Source organism: Microcebus murinus, chromosome 9 (assembly GCF_040939455.1).
Source record: "Microcebus murinus isolate Inina chromosome 9, M.murinus_Inina_mat1.0, whole genome shotgun sequence".
Lineage (NCBI taxonomy): Eukaryota > Metazoa > Chordata > Mammalia > Primates > Cheirogaleidae > Microcebus > Microcebus murinus.
Window position 1 is genome coordinate 41,921,580 of NC_134112.1, and position 26,719 is coordinate 41,948,298.

General features: G+C 39.3%; 1 protein-coding gene across 1 annotated transcript in view; it reads left to right on the top strand.

The window, feature by feature from the left end:
* The window catches only part of COL28A1 (collagen type XXVIII alpha 1 chain), a 160,296-nt gene that overhangs the window by 88,852 nt on the left and 44,725 nt on the right, over nt 1-26,719 (top strand). Inside the window, exons 25-26 of the mRNA XM_012757144.2 lie at nt 10,643-10,711; nt 12,094-12,162. Of these exons, the coding sequence (XP_012612598.2) occupies nt 10,643-10,711; nt 12,094-12,162 (138 nt within the window). The remainder of the gene's footprint in view (nt 1-10,642; nt 10,712-12,093; nt 12,163-26,719) is intronic.

Sequence of the window (26,719 nt, forward strand, 5' to 3'; positions counted from 1 at the left end):
CTTCCTAACTTCATGTCACTGATAGGAGCTGTAGAACCCGTTGAATGAATGGAAAATGAATAAAAAATATTGCCTGAAAGAGAATTTTTCCTGGAAATATATCTGCCCACTTAATTTTTCTAATGTTTCCAAGTCATTAGAGAGAAAAGATGTTGTATGTGGTCAATGCCAGCCTCTCATCTTGTTTTTTTGTCCCTGCCACAGCACTTAGGAGTGACAACACCTTGATACTGCTCCTGTACAATGGGCAAGCGCCCTTTTGCATTCTCCCAGATAGAATGAAATATTATAGACCCATGGTGCTAAGCATCATCTTGAAGGGAGATCTTGATACTGGCCCTGTCTCTGTTTCTTGGGGTAATTATGAGAGTCCAGTGCGAGGGTGTATCTGAAAGTGGTGTGTACACTGTGCAGAGGAGACAAACCCGAGGGGCTTTGATCAGGGTTCTGGCTGGGTCTGACTCAGGACTAAGTCAGATCCTTAAATCAGCCTCAACAGCAGCAATAAATCATACTGAATTTGGGCATTGAGGTATTATTTTTTTCTTTGCATAGTATCTGTCAAAATGTCAAAATTTTAAAAATAGAAAGAAATTTAATAGATAAATATCATTATTTTCTGCTCTGGGTGAAACATTGGTAAAAATTTTTGTTATACTAAATATTTCCTAAAGGAAATAGCTTATTCCTATTTAAAATAAGACATGAAATAAAATATGTTAAATATATACTGGAATGTGTTTGTATTCCAGTGGAAACAGATGATGATTTACATTTCCACAGAGTAGATTATTATGAATTTTTAATGTAAGTATACATTGTATTATATTAAGTTATACCATTATGTTACTGCTTTGCATTTGGCAATAATAATAAAGACAGGCACTTAGGCACAGAAAAAGAACATTTAAAAAATCTGATTCTTGTGAATAATTCCACTCTGTCAGATTATTTATGATATAGACTAAAACATTTACTAAATGATTTCACATGTCATTTCCCTCCCAAAGTCTCCCGCTTTTACATTTAGGGGAGAAGAGCAAGAAAAAAGATATTCCTTGAAAAATTTCATTCTGCCTAATTTCTTTTTTTAATGGCCAGCCTGTTGCCAGAGGATGTGTCCGAAGTGAAACTCAGGTGTTCTTTGTTAGCCCACGTAGGAGGCTGAGTGAAGCCGCCGGCTTGTAGCTGGGCTGGTAGTGCAGGCAGCAGAGCCTTAGCCAGGCGTGCCTATGTCGGCCCCTTCCTCTCAGCCGCCTTTTCCTTCCCTCCATTGCCTCTTGTCTCTCTCTGTGGAAAGTGTGTTATCCAGGATTTCTCTAGCCCCAGAAGGAGATGTTAGGGCAGTGAGCTGGCCTTAGAATCAAAGGAACTTGGATCATAAACTTGAATATAAAGGAAATTCTAAAAGCAAATAACACCTTTTAAATAGCCTTTAAAATCATCTCTCCTTTTTTTATAAATGCCTCAAACTCACTATGTGAATCTTATTCCTGAAAGAAAACTTTTGGGAATACACACATATACTCACACACCCACACGTGGACAGACACTGGTTACAAAAAAAAGAGGTATTTTTTAAAGTCTAATTCAGGTTAATGTTGTCCTTCCGGTTTGGTAAAGTGGACGTGAGGCTCTCAGAATACCAAAAATTGTCAATGGCAGCAAAAGAACAGGACCCAAATGTGTGGAAAATTCTTCTTCCATTTTGAATTATGATGATAGAGAAACTGTATGTGGGAGTGTGTGTGTTAGTATAGACATATATATCCTGATATGTTTTTCATTTAAACTCTGTGTAGTCACTTTAAAATCTTGGCCTAAAGGCATTAACTTGCCAAACAAATGTGTTTTGAAATGAGGAAACCATTAAGGTTGACAATTAATTTATGGTAGGTTTTTGTGATATTTAGTTAGGGTCACATGTGTTTAGCATATGACACACACATTAAACTCAAAGCTTCTATGTTTTAGAATGTATAAAAAGCAATCTCTGCCATCCAGCACCCATGTGCTCTGTGGCTTTTTCCCAAGTAGAAACATTCCATTCAGCATTAGTGGTTATAGTTCTTCTAGACACAAGTATCTTGAATTTAATTCAGATTTTGACAAGACCTGATGTATTTCCAAAATTCTTGTAAAAACTATAACTTTCGAGGAGATAGTAGATATCATTTTAAAATTCACTTTTGGAACATGCTGGGAAGAGGGACTGATAATCTGGTCTCTTGCCAAGTGGGAAATGCTCACCCAGTATCCGGACTCCTGGACCCAAATTCCTGGCTCCATGTTGAGGAAGACAGGCTCAAAGACCCTATCCATCACTGCCTGCATTTCTTCAATGGAGCCCTAGATACTAGGGGGACCTCTTGTGATTTGAGGGCTGTCATGTCATTCATCTCATTTTTCTTTGAGAGGCTGCAGATAACTCTTAGCTCCTGTGTTTTCACCCCAAAAAGCTCATGAGGAGCATGTGGCCTGAGGGCCGATCTGATATCCCTGAGTGTAAGAGTTTGTGTCTGGCTTCATAGAAGAGGAATGCAAGGTGTGGCTCTGCTGAGCTCCCTAAGGGCAGGTACAACCTGTTAGCTCTTTCAGTCCCTCTGAGTGTGCCAGGGAAGGCCATGACCTTCCCCAAAGCCTTGGGGTGGTTGGACTTAGGCCAATCCTTGCACAGAGGAGATCTAACCTGAATTTGGGGGCCCACAAAGGACCTTTTAACCATCAAGTGATTGGAATAAGTCTGTGGACAGAGAAGACTTGATAGATTATTGTTGTTGTTAGAGGTCTAGTTACCATTATTACTATAATTATGTTACCTAAACATTTCCAGAATATTGTGGCATTTTAAACAACTCCCTTATTTTATAGTTGAGAAATCAAGGACCAGAAAAGTTGAACAACTTCTTTATAATATAAACATTTTTGATACTATATTTGTTTTGTATATGAGACAGAGATCATGAATATGGATGAATGAATGAAAAACTGAATGGATGAATAAATCATAGCCGAAAAAATGAATTACCTTGATCCACATATACTTAATCTCTAATACTGTCCATCTTCTATCAGCACTGTTTTGTGTACATTTGGATTGTTTCTCTTTCCATTCTAGCTTTTCCATTGTCCACACTTAAATTATGTAAACATTAAAGAGAAGCATAAACCCAAGCCCAAAAGAGTTAAACATTTTCCAAAAACTTTAAATGTTTGAGTATTGTAAATGCATGCTTTATTTGACAAAAGTGGCCTATAGTCATAAATTAAAATGCAAGTCTATGTGAAATTCCACTGAGTATCATTATTCTAAAAATGTTCCCAGCATCTGAATTGCCTCTCTGTTCTCTGCAATGGTTCACATATGTGCACACCACCAACAGGCAAGGGTGGAACAGAGGCGCGATTCACAGCGAGATGCATTAGGAATTTGTGGATGCCATCATCGGCAGACATAGACTGGACAAGGAACTCCATTTTGAACAGTGCCCGATAAGGAGGGCTGGCCTAGGAAACAGACTTAATGAAGTTAAGGGGCAAAATTCCAAAGTGGATTTCAAGAGACTCACCTCCCCATAATATGCCAGCAAAATTGCTCCAGGCCAGACAATTGGCTTAAAATGAGGCTAATTAAAGCCAGAGCCATATAAAGTGTAGATGCCAGGCAGTTAGACCCACAGGTTTTGGAAAAGGTCACATTCAAGACCAGGAGAACTTGACTAATTGACTTTTCATGGTTACTCCCCAATTCAGTTCTATGCGTGATCTCTCAAATCTGAGCTGCACTCCAGTCTACCTTTCAATCAATATTGCATTCATCTCTCCTTGTTTTCCTAGCACTGCATTTCTCTTCCCAAGAGTAGGCACATACTTTCCCTTTAGCCCTGGCGACACACACTAAATCCCCTTAACATTCACCACCCACATCACCATCAAAACATTTTTATTTTTAATCGTGCAGACTTGGAGGAACTTTTTCCCTGTGGAAAATTATATCGAATTTCAGTACAGGAGAGCCTGCTCTTCTCCTTGTCACTGGGGGCAGTGTCAGTGTTTCTGTTTTCAAGGCTTATAGCTCAACTAAATAAGAAAGACTCTTCCTCTCTTATGAAATTTTTGGCACAAGGCAATCATTTGTTCATTGTTGATTAGTTGATTTTGAGGAAAGGAAAAAATATTCAAGAAATCCACCCCAGATCCTAAGGCAAGTTTTTAAATTATCAGGGACTGTGAGATATAGCTGTTTTGGAGTGAATATTGAAGGTCAAGGAGAGAAATTGACTCAAATAATTGAAATTGTTTTAATTAATTTGAAATTTAAAGCTGGAAAAATACCTGAAGGGAAAAGTGATGGCAATTTGAGTGCTTTGTTTTGTAGCATCTGCTTAATTATTTTCTCATCCCTGTGATGACCATCTGGTGATTGTTATTGTCTCCCTATTCATTTTAAAGGGTGCCAGTGACAAATGACTGAGTGATATGACAATACCCCGTCAATAATCAGTACCCATTGCCAATATCTGGGTTGTCTGTGGATAAGCTTAGAATAAAGCCTCTAAACTCCCACTGACATTCTGGCAACCACAAGGGAGGTGTTCAGGAGTTACTGACCATGACATGTGCTGTTTTATAGAATTCGTTACCAAGTGTGCTTATATTTGTGGTAGTTGAAGCCTTAATAGTTATATCTTAATTTTATTTAAAAACCAGAAAGGAACATTAAGCAGCTGCTAATCATCACTTTGACTTCTTCTACCTTATTTTAATACTCAATCATTCCTTGGTTTCATCTTTTAGCAGAATCTTTAGAGTGCTGTTCCTTGGAACATTCTTAAGAGGCCGGTTCTTTTCACAATGAATTCAATTTGCTTTTATTGTCCCCAAAGTAGAAAAGCATAAAATCACTTTTGGAACAAATGTAACTTACTTTTACAGTCCTCTCGAAGAGGTGGGGACTTAATGGGCAGAGAGAGAGAGAGAGATTAAAGCCTTGTTAATGTGTGTGTCTTGGTGGAGAGGGAAATAGTGGAATGGGCTGATTATTTTCTCAATTATTGTATTTGAGTTTTATAAAATTTATAAGGTATATGGGTTTTTTCATTGTCACTGCTCCACCTTGAAACCTCTGCCACTTCTTAGCTGTGCGACCTTAGCAAGTCATTTCATCTCCCTGAGGTTTGTCATCCTCATCTGTGATTTGAGAAAACGATGCCTACCTCACAGGTTTATTCTGAGAAGTTAATGGAGTAATGTACATAAAACATTTTTATGAAGTCTAACATATTAAATATTATAATTAGTAGTAGTAGCCACATTGTGCATTACTCTGACAAATCAAGTACATTGTAGGATGGATCAAAAGAAAGATTGAGAATTTGTGCAGGTAGGAGATCTGGAAGGAGACCAATGAAAACATTAGAGTAAACCACGGAACTGGGGAATGGCAATGAAAAGGGAAAAGGATGCCTTAGACAGCTGGATTGTGTAGGCCTTTTATAATCCAGGATGAATCTTATAAAACAGAATGTTCATTCATCTCCTTGAGAGGGTGTGATCGACTTAATGCAGGAAAAGGACTTTCATTGCCACCCTGCTGTAGTCTTTGCATTAAATGGCGACCGGAAGAGAGTCTGTGGAGAAGTTAGCATCTTGCTGCTAGTCCCAGCCACCATCAAATGGGGGATGGGCTCTGGAGTCCGTCTGGGTTTGAATGGCTCCAGGCTGCATGGTTTCTGGCAAGTCGCATGTCCTTTCTAGCTCCAACTCCCTTATCTGTAACATGGAGTAAGTTGATTGTCGATAGGCACAAATAAGATAATGAATTTTCAGTATTTGCCACCTAATAAACTTAATAAGTGTTGATTTTTACTTATTTATTATAATAGTGTTAATATTAACCAAAGCAAAGATTTATAATGAGAAAATGAGTGCATGTGAGTGTGTTCTGCTCTTTTTTTTTCTTTTAAAATGTGAAAGCTTCAAAGTATGGCTGTTAGAATCATCATAAGATTTAAGTTTATTTTTAAAGGAGTTAAAATTAACCACTCTGGGAGATTGTACTCTAGGTGAAACTTTCACTGAATCATTTAAGTTCACACACACAAGTACTGCAGATGAGCTTACATTTGGCCATTTCCTGTGAAAATGAAGGGAGTATCTTTCATCTAGAATCCTTTTTGTGGGCCAACGGGAAGTGGTAGGCAATCTAAACAGTTATTCTCCTTTTGAGGGAGTAAATGCAGGGGAGGTGTGGGGCTTAGGCTCTGGTCCTGTGAAATTGGTGCATGTCGTTACCAGTAGCAGCTCTAAAATTTGCTCACAGGTTGCTCATTATCTCCTAATGCAAGGGCTCCCTCTGCAGGCTCCAACAACCCTCAGATGTTGCATGGGAGGCTAAGTCCAGATATATAAGAACCTGTTGTAATGTTCTTTATTTGTGAATGTTGCTCTATCCATTGTCATAAAACTGCGTGTCTGAAAATATTACAAGTCAATGTACTTCTTAGGTACTGATGGTGCTGCATTACGGCAGAACCAGTGTGGTCAAGTGGTAGGGTGAGACCTGCCCACCATTCTCTTGCTCATATTCTCAAGTGTGGCAGCCTAACATGGACACATGACCCATGGAACAACAAAAAGCATGATCCATTTTCAAAGATTCCCTCATAGTGGAGAGACACTATATCTTTAGAGTCATAGCTAAGTGCCTAATATTTCCATCTGTTGAAAGCATGGTACATATATCTGAAGAATAACCCTCCTAGCCTGTTATAGACCAATTCAAACATCTATGAAATGTTAAGACTTGATCTAAAATCTATCAGATTTATAAAAGCATAGGTACATATATCATTTCCCCATAGATTGAAAGATACAAAATACTGATAGATGAAACACAGCTGTATGTCAACAATTACACAGATAAGGATGGAAAACTTGTTCAAGATAAGCACAAGTACCATGGATGACATGGGATCACACCCTTAAAACTCATTGGCTGAGGCTCCAGGACAGAAAGGACAATAAGGGTCTGCTGTCCTATTGCAGTTAGCCTTCAGACATTCCTAAGTGGTAAGGGTTAGAGGGAACCAAGTAAGAAAGAATATGAAGAAGAAAATGAATAGCAATTCTATTCATTTTGTGTTGAGGAGGCTGGCCTGAGGTAGATTGTGACTTTATTTTACCTGTTTTTTCCACTGGCTTTTCCTGTGTGTGTGTGTGTGTTAGTATGATAAATACTAATTAAGAATGGATTTTAACTAAAATCATCACCAGAAAAATATTATGAATTAAATAGTAGAGTATTAAATTCTTTCTTAAACAAATACTACTTTATAAAAAGATTCTCCATATCCTTAAGTTTAAAAAATTATGTCATATTTGATACATACCAAGAATACATGCAGCACATATAAATTCCATTCATGATGTTGAATCAACCTGTGTGCTCCTTCCCATTGCCCATTTAAAAAATCTTTTAAATCATGTATTCTTGTTATTAAGGGTGAGCATTACAGAAACATTTCCTCATGCTCATTGATGAGAGTTTGAAGGGGTATTTTTATGGATTTTTAAAAATGTTATTACATTTATTACATGAAAATTATTAAACATACACAAAAGTAGAAAGACTAGTAAAATCAACTCCCATATGCTCATCACATTTCCTTAGCAATTGTCAACATGTTAATTTGTTCTATCTGTTCCCCATTCTTTCCCTTACTGTATTATTCTGAAGCAATCTTCAAATATCACCCTTATAAAGCTTTATTATTTCTCTCAAATGTAAGAACTCTTTTTAAAAACTTAATGGCAGTGCCATGATCAAACCTAAAAAATTTAACATGTCTTTAATATAGTAAATTCCTGGGACATTTTCCAGTTTGTCTCATACATTTGTTACAATTGATTTGTTTGAATTGGGATCCAAAGCATGTGTACACATTGTATTTGAGATTGCTCTTAAATCTCTGTTAGTCAAAATTTACTCCTCCCTTGTTTTGTCCTTGCCCTTCCTTTGTGGGTGTGTTCTTTGTACTTCAGAGTTTTGCTGATGGTGTCCTTATGGTGGTGGTTAATGTGTTTCTCCATCTTCTATTATTGTAAATTGGTACATCTGGAGACCCGTTCAAATCCAGGTCAGTTTTTCTTAGCTAGAATATTCACAGGAGGGCTGTGTATTCCCCACAACATTACAGCAGGAGGAAGAGGGTGTCTGGCCATATCCTTTCTAACCTTTTCACTTCATCTTGGAAAGGTACAGGTGGACAGAAGCAGAAGAGAGGAGGCCATAGAATCTGGGGTGGGTTGGGGTGACCAGGCAAAGAAGACAATTATTTTTGATCAAACATTCAAAGATTCTGGGTAAAATCTATTTAACTATGTTCATCTATGTTTTGCTTTGTTGGAAGATGTCAAAATGTCCAGAAGAGAAAAGACACGTCTCTTTGACGAAGAAGCAAAGTGTGTGAATCAGTTAGGTGTAGTCAGAAGCACTCAGGCAGCGAACGTACAGATACTCCCCTGAAAGGCACTTCAGAGGTACTCAAGAAAGAAGAGACCATGGAAATGTACGCAGTACAGGGCACCATGTTCTCTACGTGGAGCTCTTGCAGTTGGAGTAATCCTTCAACCAGGGCGGGACTTGGGGACACTCAGAGATGGGAGTCAGAGGGAGAGAGGTGTTAAGAGATAGTTAGCACCTGTAGGCTCAAAAGCAGCTAAGTACCAAATGGAAGGGATGGAGACAGGAGACCAGAATCATAAAAGTGGCCTGTAAAAAAAAAGAGAAATACATAATTATGTAAGTAGAGATTAAAAGAATTTACTCTGTAATAAAGTGTAGTTTAAAAGTTTCCTCCATTCTTTTAAGGCCTTATTTTATCTAGAAGTATTTTAGAGTTTCTAAGTGGAAAGTAAATTAAAAGATGGGCTGTTTCTATAGATAAACATTTTTGACATTTCTTTTAATCCATGATTTCTGCACTGTTGAAAGCTGGAAGCTGTTTAGCTTGTAACAGGACACGGACAAAACACGACTTAAGGCAAAGGTATTAGGAGATGTAGGTTCAAGCCTGTCTCTGGTTCTTTCTTTTTTCTTTATAACTTTATTGAGGCATATTTTACACATCATAGAATTCACCTCTTTCAAATATACAATTCAGTGATTTTTTAAGTGAATTTACCAAGCTGTATAGCTATCATAAATCAGTGTTAGATCATTTTCATCCCCCAGAAAGATTTACTGTTAAACCATTTTCCTGTCCTTAGTCCTTGGCAACCACTAATCTACTTTCTGTTTCTATAGATTTCCTGGACATTTCATATAAATAGAATCATACAATATTTCTGGTGTATTTCATTGAGAATTACATTTTTGAGGTTTATCCATGTCATAGCATGTATCCATAGTGTGTTTCTTTTTATTGCTGAATTTACCAGGTTTTGTCTGTCTGTTCACTAGTTGATGGGAAGTTAGGTTGTTTCCTGTTCTGGGCTATTGTGATTAATGCTGCTAAAGGCATTCATCTGCAGGTCCTTGTATAGACATATGTTTTCATTTTCTTTGGGTGTATACCTACTAGTGAAATTGCTGGATCATATGGTAAATTTATGTTGACCTTTTAAAGAAGCTGACAAAGTGTTTTCCAAATGGCTACACAGCAATTCTGAAGGTTCCTGCTTTTCTACATCCTCTTAACCCTATATATTAATAGCTGTGTGGTCTTGGACAAACTTTAGTTTCCTCTTTAATAAAGCAAGTGGTGGGAAGCTGACGTTTGTGAAGTACCTGTTCTCTGCTAGGCATTTTGATAGAAGCAATTGTATGCTTTGTCTCACTTCATTCTTATCACTATGAAATGTAGATATTATTGTCTACATATATGAGGTTCAGAAAAGTTAGGTGAACAGACATCATTGTAATGCAGGATTGTTGTGAATACTAAATAACATCAAATAGTGTATATGAATATGCCCAGCACGGTGTTGGGCATACAGAATGTGACTAATGAAATGATTTTTATTTCTCTGCTGCTTCTCACCATTAGCAGCTCAAGTAGGTCCAACCACAGGGTCTGACCTTCCCTCATCACGTCCTACCAATTTGCTGGTAATAGTTGTCTGCTATGAAACTGTCACGCCTTGGAGAGACTGAAAAGCCTTTATAGAATTTGCTGTGTGGTGCCAATCGCTCTAGCGGCAGAAATATCATCCAGCCAATCCCTAATTCATATAGCATAATCTTTGTTGCATAAAATAATAAAAGCAACTAGTTCAGGATGTGGTTATATCTCTTAACCAATGGCTGCTTTTTAATTTGTGCCTTTTTAGCCCTCTATTCACAATAATGGTAATTATTTTTCTAAAATCTAGAGAAGGGAGTTCTGAAAAAAGTATATGTTAATGTTGGTCAAGAAGTTAATTAACTTGATAGATTTGAAATGGAACTGGATCAGTTGATTTGAAGATTGCTTAAGTGGCAATAAAGTGATCTAGGAGAAAAGAGCTCAATATTTTGGTCAAATACAAGGGGGTCTTGATTTAAAAATACAAGTTTTGGAAATATATTTTAATATGAAATATTATACAACCTAAAGTTTAAAAAAGACCCAGTAACTTGTCATTCATTGTGTCTTTTCAGGGAGAGCCTGGGGTCAGAGGCCCTCCAGGCCCTTCTGGGCCTCGGGGCATAGGAACCCAAGGGCCAAAGGTGAGTCCTCAGGACTGTGCTCTGTGTGAGGGTCAGATACTGTCAGATCAGTGACAACCAAGTACACAGTGACTTCATAGCATGTCTTCATTTTGGTGTTCCCTTATTTTTTCTTGATTACTGATGAAAAGCCTTATTTTTTCATATCATATAAACTTCCAGTAAAATAGAACATTAAAGTTTATAAAGCCATTTGCTTCTATAAAAGAAATGAGATCATCAGCCTCTTTTGAGTAGTTGCAAAGCACTCAAAGTATTGCCAGGCTTCTCAAAGGCTGTGCCATAGTCAAGAAGCACATCTTTGGCCAGAAGTGCTCAGGTGGCCTTTTAACAGGTCACCTGCTAATGTGTCTATTGTGCTCTGTGTGCCACATCCACTCTGCTGGTGCCAGGGTCTAAATCAGTTGTCCCCAGAGAAGGCGAGAGGACCTTCCTTTGGCACATTTTGGGGGTGGGTGATGGAAAGATGGGTCAATTTTTCTTCTTCATATTGTCATCTTTATTTCTGTTTTTAATATATGGGGTTTTTTTTGTTTGTTTGTTTTGCAATGGACAAGTATTCCTCTTACATTGAGAAAAAAATCAACCTTTTCTCATGCTGGGAAGAAAAAGACTGACTTATGCAGTAACTTACGTTAACCCATCATTTCTCAAAGTTTCTTCCGTCCAATGTTAATTTAGGAATGTATGGCACAAACAAAATTAAACTAATTTAAAACTTATGGTGGGACTTCTTAGAGCCTTTAATATATTGTATTAATGTGCACTAAAGATCTTCAAACTAAGGCACATACTGTTTTCCAATTTTATTCCACTGTGGTCTTTCCAACAAACATAGGAACAGTTTATGAACACATACTGGGAAATGCTGCACATGTTCACTGCTTTATCTACACATTTTCTTAAAAATTCTAATACTAATTCATATCGATATCTAATGAATCTTTAACTGCAACCCCAGTGAATTGGTGCTCCATAGTGAAATGGAGCAACATGTTAAAACCCACGTAGAGTCATGTGCCAGTGATTTTCAGACTTGGTGCAGAGCAGCCTTGGTGTTCCAGGGGTTGCATGGTAGGGTAGCAAGGGGAACCCAAGCAGATGAGGTCCCCCGGGCTCTCCATTTCTGCTTAGGCCAAGCAGCTCTGCTTGCCTCTTTATTTATATTTGCATTATATGTAATATTTGGTTTGCAAAGAGTTCTGTGGCTTAAAAATATTAGGGAAAATGCTGCTTTAAGTAAAATAGGAAGTAGCTCACGGGCAGTGTGAAAGTCCTTATCAGACCCTCAGTAAGAAAGAAGCTGAGAGCAGTAATGCCTGTGTTGTTTCTTTCCCTATCTTCTTACACTTTGTCTTTAATTTCTCCCCACCTTCCAACAGGGCGATATTGGGCAGAAAGGCTTGCCTGGCCCTCCTGGACCCCCTGGCTACGGATCACAAGGAATTAAAGTAAGTGAATGTGATTGTGCTGGGGTCACCTCTCAATTCACCAGGGTGAGGGGGAGAAGAGGATAACACAAAACGTGGCTGTTATGAAATGGACTTATTGTTCACAGTGAAATTGCATTGAGTATTTAGAGACGTCATCTGGAAGCATAAAAATGGTATAAGTACCATAATTCCACGTTGAATGCTAAACATTATATAAATCACTTGGTGCAAAATTTAACTTGTTCTTACGGTTTCTTACTCTCCCCAGTTTCTGAGCTGAATGGAGCATGTATGCCCATCTGTGTGTGTGCTCTCTCTCTCTCCCTTACCCTCCTCATCTGTATCCTCCATCCGTAGTCTAGGGCTTCCCAGTCTTAGCTCACAGTGGAATCACCTCGGGAGCTTTTGAATACTGATGCCCTTTCCTAGAGGAATGAAATCTGAATCTCTGGGATTGGAACTTGAGTACTGTGGTTTTAAAAGCTCCCCAGGTGGTTCTCCTGAGCAGCTGGGCTGAGAACCACTGCTCTAGGCTGAGGGTCTGTTATTGGAATTCACATCTCTGCATTCTGCTTTGTTTCTGCTTCAGCAGCAGCAAGCTGGTCTAGCAAGGTGGAACTCTCGGGATCTGCCATGTCTCAGTAGACAAAATTTGGCATCTAAATGTTACTATGTAATTTCAAACTATTCCCTCTTCTAATATGTTGATTTTTTTATTGGCTCCGTTGTCTTTCTCCCTTTTCCACTGCCACCCCTCCATAAGCTGTTTTTTAATTTTATGTATATACTTCTTGCCATGCTTAAGCTTTGAAACTTACTTATTCACCTCTGGGCAATTTAGATTGACTCTACGAATGTGGGAACATTCAAAATAAACTCTTTTTCAAATAGCAGAACTTAGTAGGTAGGAGACAGTGGGAGTTGAAGATAAATTTGAAAATCCTGTGTTGAAATTAAACTGCCTACTCCTGTGTAGAGAGCATGAGCTTAGTCATGAGCAAAACTCATCGAATGTGTGTCCAATCTTCCAATCTATCGCGTAATGTCTGGGGCTTCCCTAGCAGGTCTTTTAAATAGCAGTTGTTCACCTGTCAGCCTGAGTATCCAAGCAAAGGCTAGACAGCATGTTCTCATGTTGTACAAGGGCTGGAAAATATAGCAAAACCCTGCTTCCGTGTAAACAACATCACTCTCAGACTTAATCTTTAAATTCTGTGATTAAAAGACAGTAATGCTGCACACATGGTTTTGCAGGAGTTTGTTGCAGGGGTCCTCAAACTTTGTAAACAGGGGGCCAGTTCACTGTCCCTCAGACCGTTGGAGGGCCGTTAGAGAGTGCTTTGCACATTCCACACATGCGCACTGTGGGCCCAGGACCAGTTGGCTGCTAAGCAGGACGGGCAGCGGTGGCAAAAACACCCAGCAGGCCAGATAAATGTCCTCGGCGGGCTGCATGTAGCCCACGGGCCATAATTTGAGGACCCCTGGACCTATGTCAAACCACCTTTTTATCACCAACATAAACTCAATTCACATGTGCTGTTAGTTCATTATTGCCGCCTCTTTAAATCTGGGGCCATTTTTTTCCCTCTATAATTTGGGAAATACTTCCTTATTCACATTGGCGCACCTGGGCTGCCTGTAATCCTCCCCAACTGTGACTCATCTGGCTTCCAACCCTTCCTTATCCCCTCCAGGTTATGCCATATTCAATCCATCCTGAGAGGAACCAGGTCCTAGAGCCTGCTGTCATAGGGAAAGAACTAAAATCAAAACTTCCACATATCCAGTCTTATCAGAAAAGAGATAACGTTCTCCTCCACTTAGGGCTGTGGCCTTTTGCTGCTTGGCAGTGAACCCTGACCAAGGCTGACTCACGAAACCTCTGGACATACTGGATTTCCTGGAACCCCGCTGGCAGCCAGGCAGAGGGGTTTCCCTCAGGACTCCTACCTCATGTTCCTGACCCTTGGTTGTAACTGTCACTGCAAAAAGGGGGGAGACTGAAACATCAAACTGGTAGTGCTCCTCTAAGTCATTTTAAGGCTAGATGAGCAGTGAAATTTCATTTCTTACATTCATTTGGTGGCTCACTTCCCACCCCTCTCTAAAGACCATTTGAATCAGTGAAACTTGCTTCTGTTAGTGTGTCTGCTAAGAAGGCTTTGATGGAAGGCTTTGTTGTTGTTAACCTTTAACACTGGGGTGCACACTGTGCCCTCTCTATGCCATCCCACCTGTGGGGAAAGTAAGGACTTGGGCTGCAATCACAGAAATTATTTGCCTCAGCACTCACCTAACTTTGTTGCTGGAATATTGGCTCTTCAGTCAGTCAGTCATTCAATCAACCAAACAACACTGATTGAACACCATCTATTAATATATTAGGCAAATAAGCTAAGTGCTGGTATGAATAGTGAGTGAAAAGATGTGAACTTAGTCCTCTTGGAATTTATAGGCTATAAAATCATCAGACTTTTAGCTCCAGAGAGCACGGATGGGTGGCACAATGGAATAACTTGGGGTTACAGGAGTATGCAGGGCCCCTGCTGGGTCCTGTAGGCCACAGTAGTGAGTTTGGTGTTAATCCTAAGAGCAATTGAAAGTGACCTGGTCAATTGAGAAAAGACTCACTCTAGATACCGTCTGTAGAATGGATGGGCATGACTAGAGGAAATGTGGGGGCAAAGGGGCTCCCCTTCCCATTCTCCTGATTGTGCATGTGGAAGAGTGTGATCATCTGGGAACCTCTTCCTCCTGCCATTCCTAGGGCTCTAGGACCACCCTGGGCTGCTGCTGTGGCAGCCCTGGTCCTGGGCAACCCTGAGAGCATGATGGGCGCCTCCTTGGGCACCCTGGCCGCCCCGGCTGTTCCTCTGCAGTCTCTGCAGTGGCACAGCTGGCTCTGCATAAGGAGGAGCTCCAGCTCCTTCAGGGTCCTCAGTGCCATCTCCCAATTGCACATGTCTGTCAAGTGGATGAATGGATATGGGATTGTGGCTCTCCGATCCCAAAATGGTGTTGGTGTTTCAGATTCATGTCATAGGTCAGGAGATTGTAGGATGCCACCAACTTGTCCCACTGGGAGCCTCCAGCATGAACTATGCCCCTAGATATAGACTCTAGTCAGGAGGGAAAAGGGGTGGGGCTGTGTCTTGAGGGAGTCCTTTATGTGCCAAGTAGCCCTTGTGAGGCTGGCCTCGTAGAGGCCAGGAGGGGTGTCACGGGAGGGTGGGCCATCCAGATGAAAAAGCCACGCATGGGGACAGAGTTGGCTCCTCATTCTTCATTGCCTGGGGGTTATACCTGTTTCCCTCTTTCCATCTTTGTCTAAGTCAGTTCCAGTGTCCTGATCAGCCCTGGCATTCCCTTAATACTTTTTCTTGTTTGATTAGGAAGTTTTTATATAAATAAGATTTTCGATAGCTCTCCTTGACTTTAAAGAGTTTCTGAGGTAGATTTGTGAACTGGGCTCTACTATAACTCTCGCTATACAAAACCCCTTTATTCATTGAAATAATTACTTTTCATACTCCTGACTTCTCTTCTTTCTTTGGGCCTGAACACAACTGATCCAACACTGGCTGATGGTACTTTCCATGTAGTAAGGCTGTGGCAAAGATGGCCTATTTCATTATCAGTATTGAAAAAAAATAGCTGCAATGTTATGCTGGGGGGATCTGGTGAACACCATTTGGCAGAAGCCCCCGTGTCTGCAAAGCTGGCGAACAGCCATGATTGCAGTGGTCACATGGTCACAGACCTAACAGATCAACCACGAGGCATCTGGGGCCCATAAATAGAGGGAAGCTCATTTTTCATGACCTTCCCCCTTTGCAATATTCTGACCTCAGTGGTATGAGGGAACCTTAGAATGAGCCTGAGACCTTAGAGCCACTCAGACCTTAGCCTGAATCTAGGCTCTGATTCTTTCTCATTGTGTAACCTGGAACAAATCATTTATCTTTGTTGAATCTCAGCTTTACACATCTTTAAAATGGGGACAAGAAGGCCCTGAGTACAAGGTGTGAAGATGAAATTGTATAAAGTGCCTAGTGCACAGCAGCAGATGCTCAACCGGAGCATGGATTGGGCTGTGGATTTGAATCACAGCTTCTCCACTTCCTGAGTGCTACATCTCTGCCTCAGTTTCCACATCCAAGCAAGGGGTATAATAACGGCACCATTTCTTAAAGTAGTTGTGAGGAATAATTGAAATTAAATATATAATATATGCAGTAACTGTTTGAAGTTATTCACATCATTCTTCCTTCCTACTCCACTTTCCACTAGTTTCTCTTGTATTTTCCAGGCAAAAGGCCTAGAATTCTGCCATTCAAGTGATTAAATGCTCATAAGCATAATATATTGGTTGCATTGGTTAGTATAGACCTGGCTCCCATACCAAATGAACCCCAAAATGTATAATGGCTCAAACACAATAGAGGTTTTGCTCATATCTCAGTCCAGTGTGGGTGTTCCTGGTGGGTGGGTACTTTTCTTCTACACATAGTTTCGGAGAACCCTGTCTTCTGTTTTTTATTCCTCCATTGCCTGCCTCCTTTGCCACTTGTCCTCCGCAGGCAGAAAGAAAGTGTGTGGAACGGCCACACTTGTTGCTGTAAAGTCTTGGCCAGGAGGTAACACACATCACCTCTGCTCACATTTTATTGGTGAGAGCTAGTCACGTGACTATACTGAATTGCAAGGGTGCCTGGGAAGGGTCATCTAGCTGTGTGTGCCTGGGAAGAAAAGGAACCAGAGGTTTGGTGAAGAGCTGGAAATTACTCCCACACATAATTTAACCTGTTTCTAGGAAAGATGGACATTTTAAAAATTATTTGTTGCTCTGAAGTATGTTGGTACTGTCAGAAGAGAACAGAAAACATGGGTGGTCTTCATAGCAACTTCTAGAATGCCTCATCATTCTCCTGATACTGTGGGACACGGACACCTGGTCTTATAAAGACTGGGTTCAGCCCCATCATTTCTTTTATCGACTCCTAAAAAGAAAACCTTAGAGCCTCCATAACGTTCTTATTTATTTCAAGGAGCATTCATAGTACGAGTGTTTGGTTTAGATATTGTTTGAGTAGATGGGCCAAAGAACTGGAGGAAGCTTGGAGTTCAGAAGGACCAGAAAGAAACAAGAAGTGCTTATTCATGCCGATGGCAAAGCCAGGGCCAGAGAATAAGGGACACTTGAAATCTGGTAGGAGAGCTGGGGAGGTGGGAAGAGATGGGCAGGGCAACAGAGGAGAGGCTAAGCTGGCACATACAACCTGATTTCAGGAAAGAGACCAGCAATTAGGCTCATGTGGGGAAGAGGGAAGACTGGGAGTCCTGGGGTAATACTTGGGATGCCAGTCACATTTGAGGCCAGCAGGGGTGTGATGGTGGGTGGGGCAGACCAACCTTCAGGGCCTGGTGTGGGGACAGCCAGAGAATAGCTTCTCTCACCAAAGCTCTCTGACTTAGGAATTCAGGGTAGAGCATGGAACTTTGCAGGATTCCTGGCTCTGTGTTTAAGGTTAATCTCATTTCTTAGGTAGATTTCTTTTGGTTTGTCTCAGTTGTGCCAAAATAACTGTATTTCTGTAAACTCCAGGGCTCTTTTAACTAAATCAGGTGTTTTTGCTGCCTCTGGTGTTCCTTCACCAGCAAAGCTAATGCTTGAAAGAACGTCAGGCTTCTGTAGTGGAAATCTCACGTGGAGCCTGCCAACCTTCTGTTTGACTCCTACCTGTGACCTGATTGCTTTGAAAGTGTTTCCAGAAGCCATTTGACAAGATTTGTAGTTAGAATGCACCTATTACAGCCCGGAAAATTGCCACCTTTAAAGGCCAGATAGAAATGATTTATTCATTGAAATGTAACTGACTTAGGGGAAGTAAAAAAGATTCTCACCTATAAAAGAGGCAGGAATAGGTTTGATGTATACTAAGTTGCAAATGCCTGCAGAGGGGTTAGAAAGTATTGACATGAAGAAATTTTTTTAGTCTTCTGTACTCATAACCATGGCATATAATTGTGCTAATATTATGAAGGAAGTAACACACACACACACACACATTTTAATATTATGACTTTCTGGTATTTTAATTTAAGGTTTTCTTTCTCCCTCCTGACTGCAAACAAAGAAACAAACAAATAACAACAGCATGAAAAACAATAAACAAAACCAATCTTTGTAACAGTACGACCACTGCATTTAATTTGAACACGTTCATGAAATTAAATCGAAACAATAAGTAATATAGGTAAAAGCACATTGTAGATTGTGTGTGTGCTCATGCCATGCCAGAAACCATCTCCCATCTCCCCCCCCTTTTTTTTTTGAGACAGAGTCTTGCTCTGTTGCCCAGGCTAGAGTGCAGTGGCATCATCATAGCTCACAGCAACCTCAAACTCCTGGGCTGTAGCTATCCTTCTGCCTCAGCCTCCCATGTAGCCGGGAAAGCAGGTGCGTGCCACCACCCCTGGCTAAGTTTTCTATTTTTTGTAGAGATGGAGTCTCGCTTTTGCTCAGGCTGGTCTTAAACTGTCCTCAAGCAATCCTCCTGCCTTGGCCTCCCAAAGTGCTAAGATTATAGGTATGAGCCACCGTGCCCAGCCCAGAAACCATTTTGAATTAACTTCTGTTAATTATCTCTTATTATAATTTTCAAATTCACACAATTATTCCTCTATGCAACAGGAGTCAAAACCACATGAGAGGTTTCAACTTTAAATAGTTCAGCGTCTTAGTTACACCTGCCAAAATGACTGTGGCAGGCGAGGGAGGCTGTGGCTAAAAACGGATCCTGGTGATCAGAGTCCACAAACCTAGTTGCAGCCATTGAAGGCATCCCCATACCTTTATATCTTTTATAATTTTTTAAAAACCAAGTTGAAAATAATCGCATGGTTTAGAAACCAAAGCCAAAAGCGCTGAGTTCACGGTATTCTCTGTATATTCTCTCATATTCTGTGTAAACATCAGGGAACACTTGCATTTGTGAAGTGGGACTGGCTCTGAGACCATTCGCATTTCTCACATACTGGTTCATAACTTTCATTTTCTTTCTGGGCCAAGTTTCTTTCATTCTTTCAAGCCAGTTAAGAAAAAGGATAGTTTTTTCTTTAATTCCTAAATCTTAATCTGAGGATTTAGGAGGGTATTTTTCTTTCTCAATTTTATTAAATTTTCCTTTTTGAATAGCCAAATCAGAATCGGAAGAAAAACTTGAATCTCTCAATTTAGTGGGGCTTGAATAATCATTATTACCAGCTTGTCTTTCTTGCCTATTTGCTGCGAGAAAGGCCCTGTGCAATGACCAGCGACTGTTAGGGATTTGCTTAACTTCTACCCCACTCCTTTCACTGCCATGAACCAAAAATACAAAAACAAAAACCACTTTGAAATTATTTTTTTTCCAAAGTAAATGTGGTTTACAATGGTTTCCCCAGTGCTAGAAGGAAGGTTAAAGTGACTACTGAGTGGGTAATGAAGAGAAGACGTGGTTTAATGCCATATGCTGATGCTGGATATTTAAACAAAGATTTAAAATATCACCAAAGGTTAGAAAATCATATGAAAGATTTCATTTGAGCAGTGAACATACTAAAACTCATCATATTATAATAGTACATAATTTATAATTAAAGTGAGCATGCTGCCAATTTAAATTGGTCCTTTTCTCTCCTTTTCCTTCCTTCATTTCTTACTTTCCCTTCCTTCTACCCACCTGCGCATATCTGTCTAATGTACAAAGATGTAGATATTATATATTTCTTTTTATTCTTGTAACAGATAGTGTCCATATATGAAGCCAAGTTGAGTGAGGACATGAATAAGTTACTCTTAGCTGCTGTTACCATCTTTATAGCCCACAAATTTCACTGTGGAAAATTTATACAAGGCATCTTGCTTCATCCATCAGTGGTTGGTCAGAAGTAAGTTACTACTGTATATTTTTCCCCTTCTCCTTTAAGCAAGATAAGAAGGACATTTACTACTCAAAATTTTGAGCTCCTAGAGAGAGGTAGGGCTATATTACACTCTCTAAATTCCATGCATTATTTTACTAAAACTTTACCATCCTATGAGGTAGGCTCTATGAAACTAAGGTACAGAGATGTTATACCCAGATCACTGAGAGCTGCTCTTTCATGCAGTTTACCTGAAGTAATCTTGTGTTAGTAATCAAGTCAGAGTAGATGTCAGAGGAAACTGTTCAGTTAGAGGCTTTGAAAAGTAAATGTCACTCAAAATTTACATGTTAAAAGTTAATACCTTGAGATGTGAGATATATACAGGGAGGTCTTTTGTCCTGATGATCTAAATTTTTTTTATAAGACAGAAGTATAAAAAACAATTACTTTTCCCCAAGTACAGTTCTGTCACACTCTAGAATTTGGATTTAGTGACTTTTTGAAATCAGTGCTAGATTTACTAGGAATAACAGCAGGATCTGGGCTGGCATGTGTAGCTGCCCTGGCTGGGGCTGTGATAATCACCAGACTCCTCACACATTCAAGGGCTTATCAAGTCCTTTCCAGTTGGCCTGGCTGAAGGACATACTCTTTTGTACCGCAAACCTCTGTGACAAATCAGTGCATGGTACATAATCTAAACTGATTTTTATTGTTCTCAAAAGCATCTTAAGAACTTTATAATTGTTGGTTTTTACTATCAGTGCCTTTTCTTGTCTAGTTTTCTATATAACTTATCATTTTAAGTATAAGAAATGAGGGAAAATGAAATAAATTACTCTTCAAGGTCACTTGAGAATCCCTAACAAAAAAGATAATCAAGTTTTATAAGTATTTGTGGTTGAAACTGGCAGGTCATAAAGATAGCCCCAGAATAATCTTTATTTGATCTTGCAAAAAATTCTTCATTAGTGATTCTTCAGAACTGCTTTTCACATTGTCAGGGTGGGGATCACAGACCCATGCTGTATGTGACACAGGAACTAGTGTTCGCCCTGCCCTATAAAAGCCAAACAAGAAGAGCAAAGAGTATTAAAATGAAGAGAAACTTTGAGAAAGGGAAATATGAGAGAGAGAATAGAAAATTGGTTGTGACCACTTTGTTAGAATACCTTGTTTAGTAATGCTTTGGGCCTTTAAGTCTTTTATTATCTGAAATTAATGTAGGTACTGTCTTTTGGTTAAATTTTACTAGTGTTATATTTTTATGCTTTTACTTACAACTTTTTGTATCCTGTTATTTCACATGTTTCTTTTAGACAAAATGTATTTGGATTTTAAAAATACAAACTGACAATCTTTGCCTTTTACTGGGAACATTTACTTCATTTACATTTAATGTAATTAGTTAACTGTTGTTATTTATTTCTGCCACCTAATTTGGGCAGTTTGTCTCACCTATTCTATTTCTTTTTTTTCTCAGTTCTTCCTCTTTTAAAGATTTATTAATTTTTAACTATCTTTCCTTTTACTAGTTTGGAAGTTACATATTATCTTTCCTCTTTTTAAAATATTTACTCTTAATTAAAATAATTATATTTAACTTATGAAAATTTAAAGGTACCCTTACCAGCTTTCTGGGTACTATAATAATTTAGAACACTTTAATTCCATTAATCCTACCTTGATATTATTGATTTATATTTTAATCAGTTTTAAACCCTTCAAAACATTATTTCATTTTTTATATAGTCATTGCTTATTTAGATTTATCCATGTATTTACTATTCTCTTTCTCTTTAATCCATATTGCATCTTAGGTAGGAACCATTTTCCTTTTGCCTGAATTATAGTCTTTAGAATTTTCTTTGGTAAGGGTCTACTTAGAGCAATTTGTTTCAATTTTTGTTTGAATGGAAATATCTTTTTTCCCCCTCAATATCCTTTTAAAATATATTTTTCTGAGCATTGAATTCTAGATACACAGTATTTCCTCTTAGTGCATAGAAGATTTTCCTCTGTTTTTTGGCCTCCATCAGTGATGGAGAAGTTACCTTGAGAAGTTACCTGTCAGTCTAGCTATTCCTTTGATAGTAATTTGTTCTATTCTCTGTGGCTATTGATGCTTTCTCTTTTTATTTGGTGTTTTACAGTCTTACTATTAGTGTTTATATGTAAATTTCTTTTTACTTATCCTGCTTAAGATTTTTTAGAATTCCTGATTTGGTGGGCTAGTATCTTTTATCATTTCTAAAAACTTTTCTGCCTTATCTTCTCGAAGAATGCTTCTGACCCAATCTTCTTCCTCTGTTGACCTCCCCCCCATCATCTTTCTGAAACTCCAAAAAGTTAAACTTTTTAATTCTTTCCTCTCTAAAAATCTATCCTTTCATATTTTCAGTCTCATCCCTCTGGGCTACATTATGGCTGATATTTTTCTAATCTCTTTTCCAGCTCACTAAATCTTTATTTAACTATATTAAATATATTGTTTAACCTGTCAATTTAATTTTTATCTTCAATTATACTTTTCATTTTCAGAAGTTCTGTTTGATTTTTTAAAATGCAAACAGTCATTCTATATAGATGGAATATTACTTTAGAAAAAGAATTCAGTTCACATCACTTCCTTGCTTAAAAGGATTCTAAAGCCTTCCTATAATATTTGAAAAGAAGAAAAAAGAAAGAAAACAAACAACTACAAGGCTGTTTATGATCCAGATGATGCCTAACTCTGACTCTATTTTGCATCTCTCTTTATCTTACTCAATACAATCACAGCACATCAGCTTTCTTTTGTTTTCTAATTTTATTTATTTTAAAATATTAAGAGGCTACAAGTGTGTTTGTTATGGACATCTTGTATAATGCTTAACTCAGGGCTTTTGGTGTGCCCACCACCAGAATAGTGTTCATTGTACCCAACAAGTACATTTTTATCCCACACCCACCCTCCCACCTTCTCGGTTCTTTATGTCTTTTATATATTGGGGAAAGCCACCAGAAAGGGGCTGGAGCAGTCCCACCAAGTCAGAAAGTGTGGTCATGGGAGATGGGCCATTTGGAATTCAAAAACTGGCTGTTGGGAGTGGATTTCACTCTTCTCCATCTTCTCTTGCCCTGTGGATCTCTTTCTGGCATCTGGTTGCAGGCAGAAGCCCAAATTAGCTGAGTTTACCAGTAATGGTGCTGTGGGCTAGGAGCTTCCCTGCTCAGGATTCCATCCTGGACTGAAAGCGTGGCATTCCTATGGGAGTAAGGATGCTCCACGGGTGTGCTGCAACTTGGACCCACATTTCACTCTCCTCAATTCTGCCAACATGGGCTTCCTTGACTCCCAAGAGTAGTTCACAGATGTTTCCTGTCTGCCCTTATATAACACGATAGGGTCCTGAAGGTATGGGATTTGGTCTGTGGGCCTGTCCCCTGGCACCCCAGGATTAGTCCCTGTGACAGGGAAAAGCATGCTGGTTGCAAGTTGCCCATAGAATGCTCAAGCAGGTTTGATGTCCCTCTACTTCAAGGTATGCTCTGCTTTGATGGAGCAGCCAGGTGAGCAGCATTGGGGAAGCCTGGTGGGCAGGAAGGTCATAGTCTCCAAGTACCCTTGGTCCACTGCAGATCTATAAGAGGAAAGGTGTGAGCCCCACTCTTTGGGAGCCTCGATGTAGTAGATGCACCAACAGAGGGGAAGTAGCTGCTCCTGAGAGGCCTGGCTAAATTATCCCTTGGGTCACCTGTGCTGACTCACATGGGAGCTACTCAGCAGTAGTGGGCAGAGGAGAGGAGGGATAGGAGAAGGGTCTGAATGGAGGAGAGCTGACGCTCTGTTCCCCTTTGTCCCTCCCTAGAAGGCAGCCCCCTCAGAATGTCCAAACTCTGAGATCACACAGTTCCTCTAGGGCCCACTGGCCCCCTGTGGCCACCATAGTCTGGCAGGTGTTGAGAAATATTTGTGTAAGGACCAATGACACAAAAACTGAAGTGCTGAAGTTCCCTGGGAAGGACAAAGGCACACAATGGGTGAAGAAACAGCATGGTGACCGCCACCTGGGCTTAGATCTGTGGTGGTGAGAAGTGACCCTGTGGGGCCTGGTGCTTTGTTCTCAGGAAGCTCCCAGTTTACTGTTTGTAGCAGCTTTGGGGCTTGTGAGGATAAAGAAATGCTCCAGGAGCTTGAGATCCTGCTGACTACCAGAGGTTCGAGGGGAGGAGTAGCAGAACCCCCACATAGCCTTTCCTCAGGACTCCAAGTTTCTCAGGGGTTGACCTCTGCTAAAATCTTGCTCCTCCTTGTTCTATTCCACAACTTCTTCCCATGGAATCTCTGGTAAGTTCTGGCAGTTTCCCTCAGAATTACATCAGAACTATATAAATATTTTTTCCATCTAAAACTTTTCTTTCTTTCTGAGGTGATTTGGTGACTGATGTCTCTAGTCAGCCATCTTGCCCTGATCTCATTATCTTACATCCTGTTTCCCAAAAACAAAGTTCACTCCTTCTGTAGGGCCTTTGCACTGCTGTTTCTTCTTCTTTGGCATTTGAGATGGCTGGTTACTTATCTTCATGTAAGTCTTAGCTCAAATGTTATCTCCTAAGAGAGACCATCTCTGCTGACCACATTATCCTATCCCTACCATTCTATCATATCCTGTTTATTGTTTTAATGGTGCTATCATTATCTGAAAATACTTGTTTATTTATTATCTTCTCCAAGTAAAAAGAAGCCCTATGAGAGCAGAGACTTTTTTTCCCATCTATTTCTAATTCCCAGGACCTAGCAGAATGTCTGCCATAGAATAGGTACTTAATGCATGTTTTTGAAAGAATGAACAAAGAAATGAATACTTGAATGAGTGTACGGAGGCTATATGGTGAATGATGATAAAGGTCTACCTGCAACCATACTGTTCAACTCATAAAATGATTCATTCACACATGCTTTGATTCGACAAACTATTATTGAATTCCATTAAAAGGAACGCTAAACTTGTGAAATAATTAATTCTCTTCTAAATCCTAGTGTTTAATAGTGGAAGTACGTCACTCTTACGGGTTGATATACTTGGTTGGCCTAGCAGTTAGACAGTAGAGCTGGACTTGGCTTTCTTGAATGTATATCTTTGTGATCAAATTATCTATTACTATAATGCAGCACTATTACAATGAATGCAATAAAATTCAGTGTACTTACTTGATATGAATAAACCTGAGAGTATTGTGTTTGGCGGTACTTTTGTGGGCTCAGTGGGTTTTGTGCAGTGATAGGATATATATTCAGTAAATTTTTAATTGATCTGATCTAGGTCCTACTTTTAAAGCCTCATATTAATAAAGAGCTAAGGTGGAGAAGCTTTAAACTATTATTACCTGCCACTAAATCAGCCAATCATTATGCAATGCTATTATACTTTCCACTGTCTTCTTAGATTAATAATTAAATTAGAAGAAGCTGAAATACCTTGTGCTATCTAGTTGCTAGATTTTCACAACTTTGTGGTTTTCATCACAAAGTTTAATGCTTGGAAATGGACAGATTTTCCTACAAAATCATATTTGTAGATATGACATTTAAAGAGTAGTACCGACATATTCATTATAATTCTTCTTTGTTGGCATAAAGACAGTGAGCTTTTATAAGACTTTTTGGCGTATACAATTATGCCTTTAAATGGTACTTCTTAAATTTCAAAGTAGAAAATAGATTTTTAATCCATTAGAATAGTAGGCTTCTGAAAGTTCTCCAACTTGCTTCTATTGGTTTTGAAAAATGAAATTTGATGTGTTAATAGTTCCCATTGTGATTATCATGCCAGTTTTAGAAATCTTCCACAGACCTCAATCTTTCCCTCCTTCTTACATTACCTTACTGTGGTGATTTTGTAAAGTAAATGATATTTTCTATGTTTTCCTGCTATGTATATACTTAAATAATAGTTTATAGACACTCTTTGCCAGGATTGTGAGATGCATATTGCTAACATTCTCTTTAGAATAGAATCAGCTTTTGTTTCTATATAAGGAAAATAAGTTTATATACAAGTTTTTTAAATCAAATCTTTGGCTTTAAATGAAAGATACTGATTCCACTAGTCAATCCTTGCTAGTTGTACAAAATTTTATTTCAACAATTTATTCAATAAATATTTACTGTGCATAGGTAAATATGCCAGGCACTCTGTTCTAGGTGTTTGAGATGTATCATAAACAAAGAGACAAAGATTTCTGACTTTATGGAAATTGCATTCTATTGGCAATGAACATAATAAAGAAATTGTATAATATGTTTAAAGATGAAAACTGCTATGGCCAAAAAAAAAAAAAAAAAAAAAAAAGCAGGATAATGAGGATAGAGGGGTGTGACGAAGTTTTAAGTAGGTGGCCTTGTGACAAGATAACATATGAGTGGAGCCTGGTGGATTTCTGGGGGAAGAGACTTCCAGGGAAGAAGAAAAGTTCACAAAAAGGCCCTGTAATGGCAGAAGAGTGCCTGGGATGTCCAAAAAAGAGTAGAGCGATCAGCATCACTGGAGATGAGGTCAGGGAGGTGATAGCCATGAGGCTGGGGGAGGGCCTATCGCCAAGTAGGTCTTGTGAGGTCCTTGGCTTTCCCTCAGGGTGAAGTGGGGAGCCATTTGCTGACCATGATGTGGTCTGAATT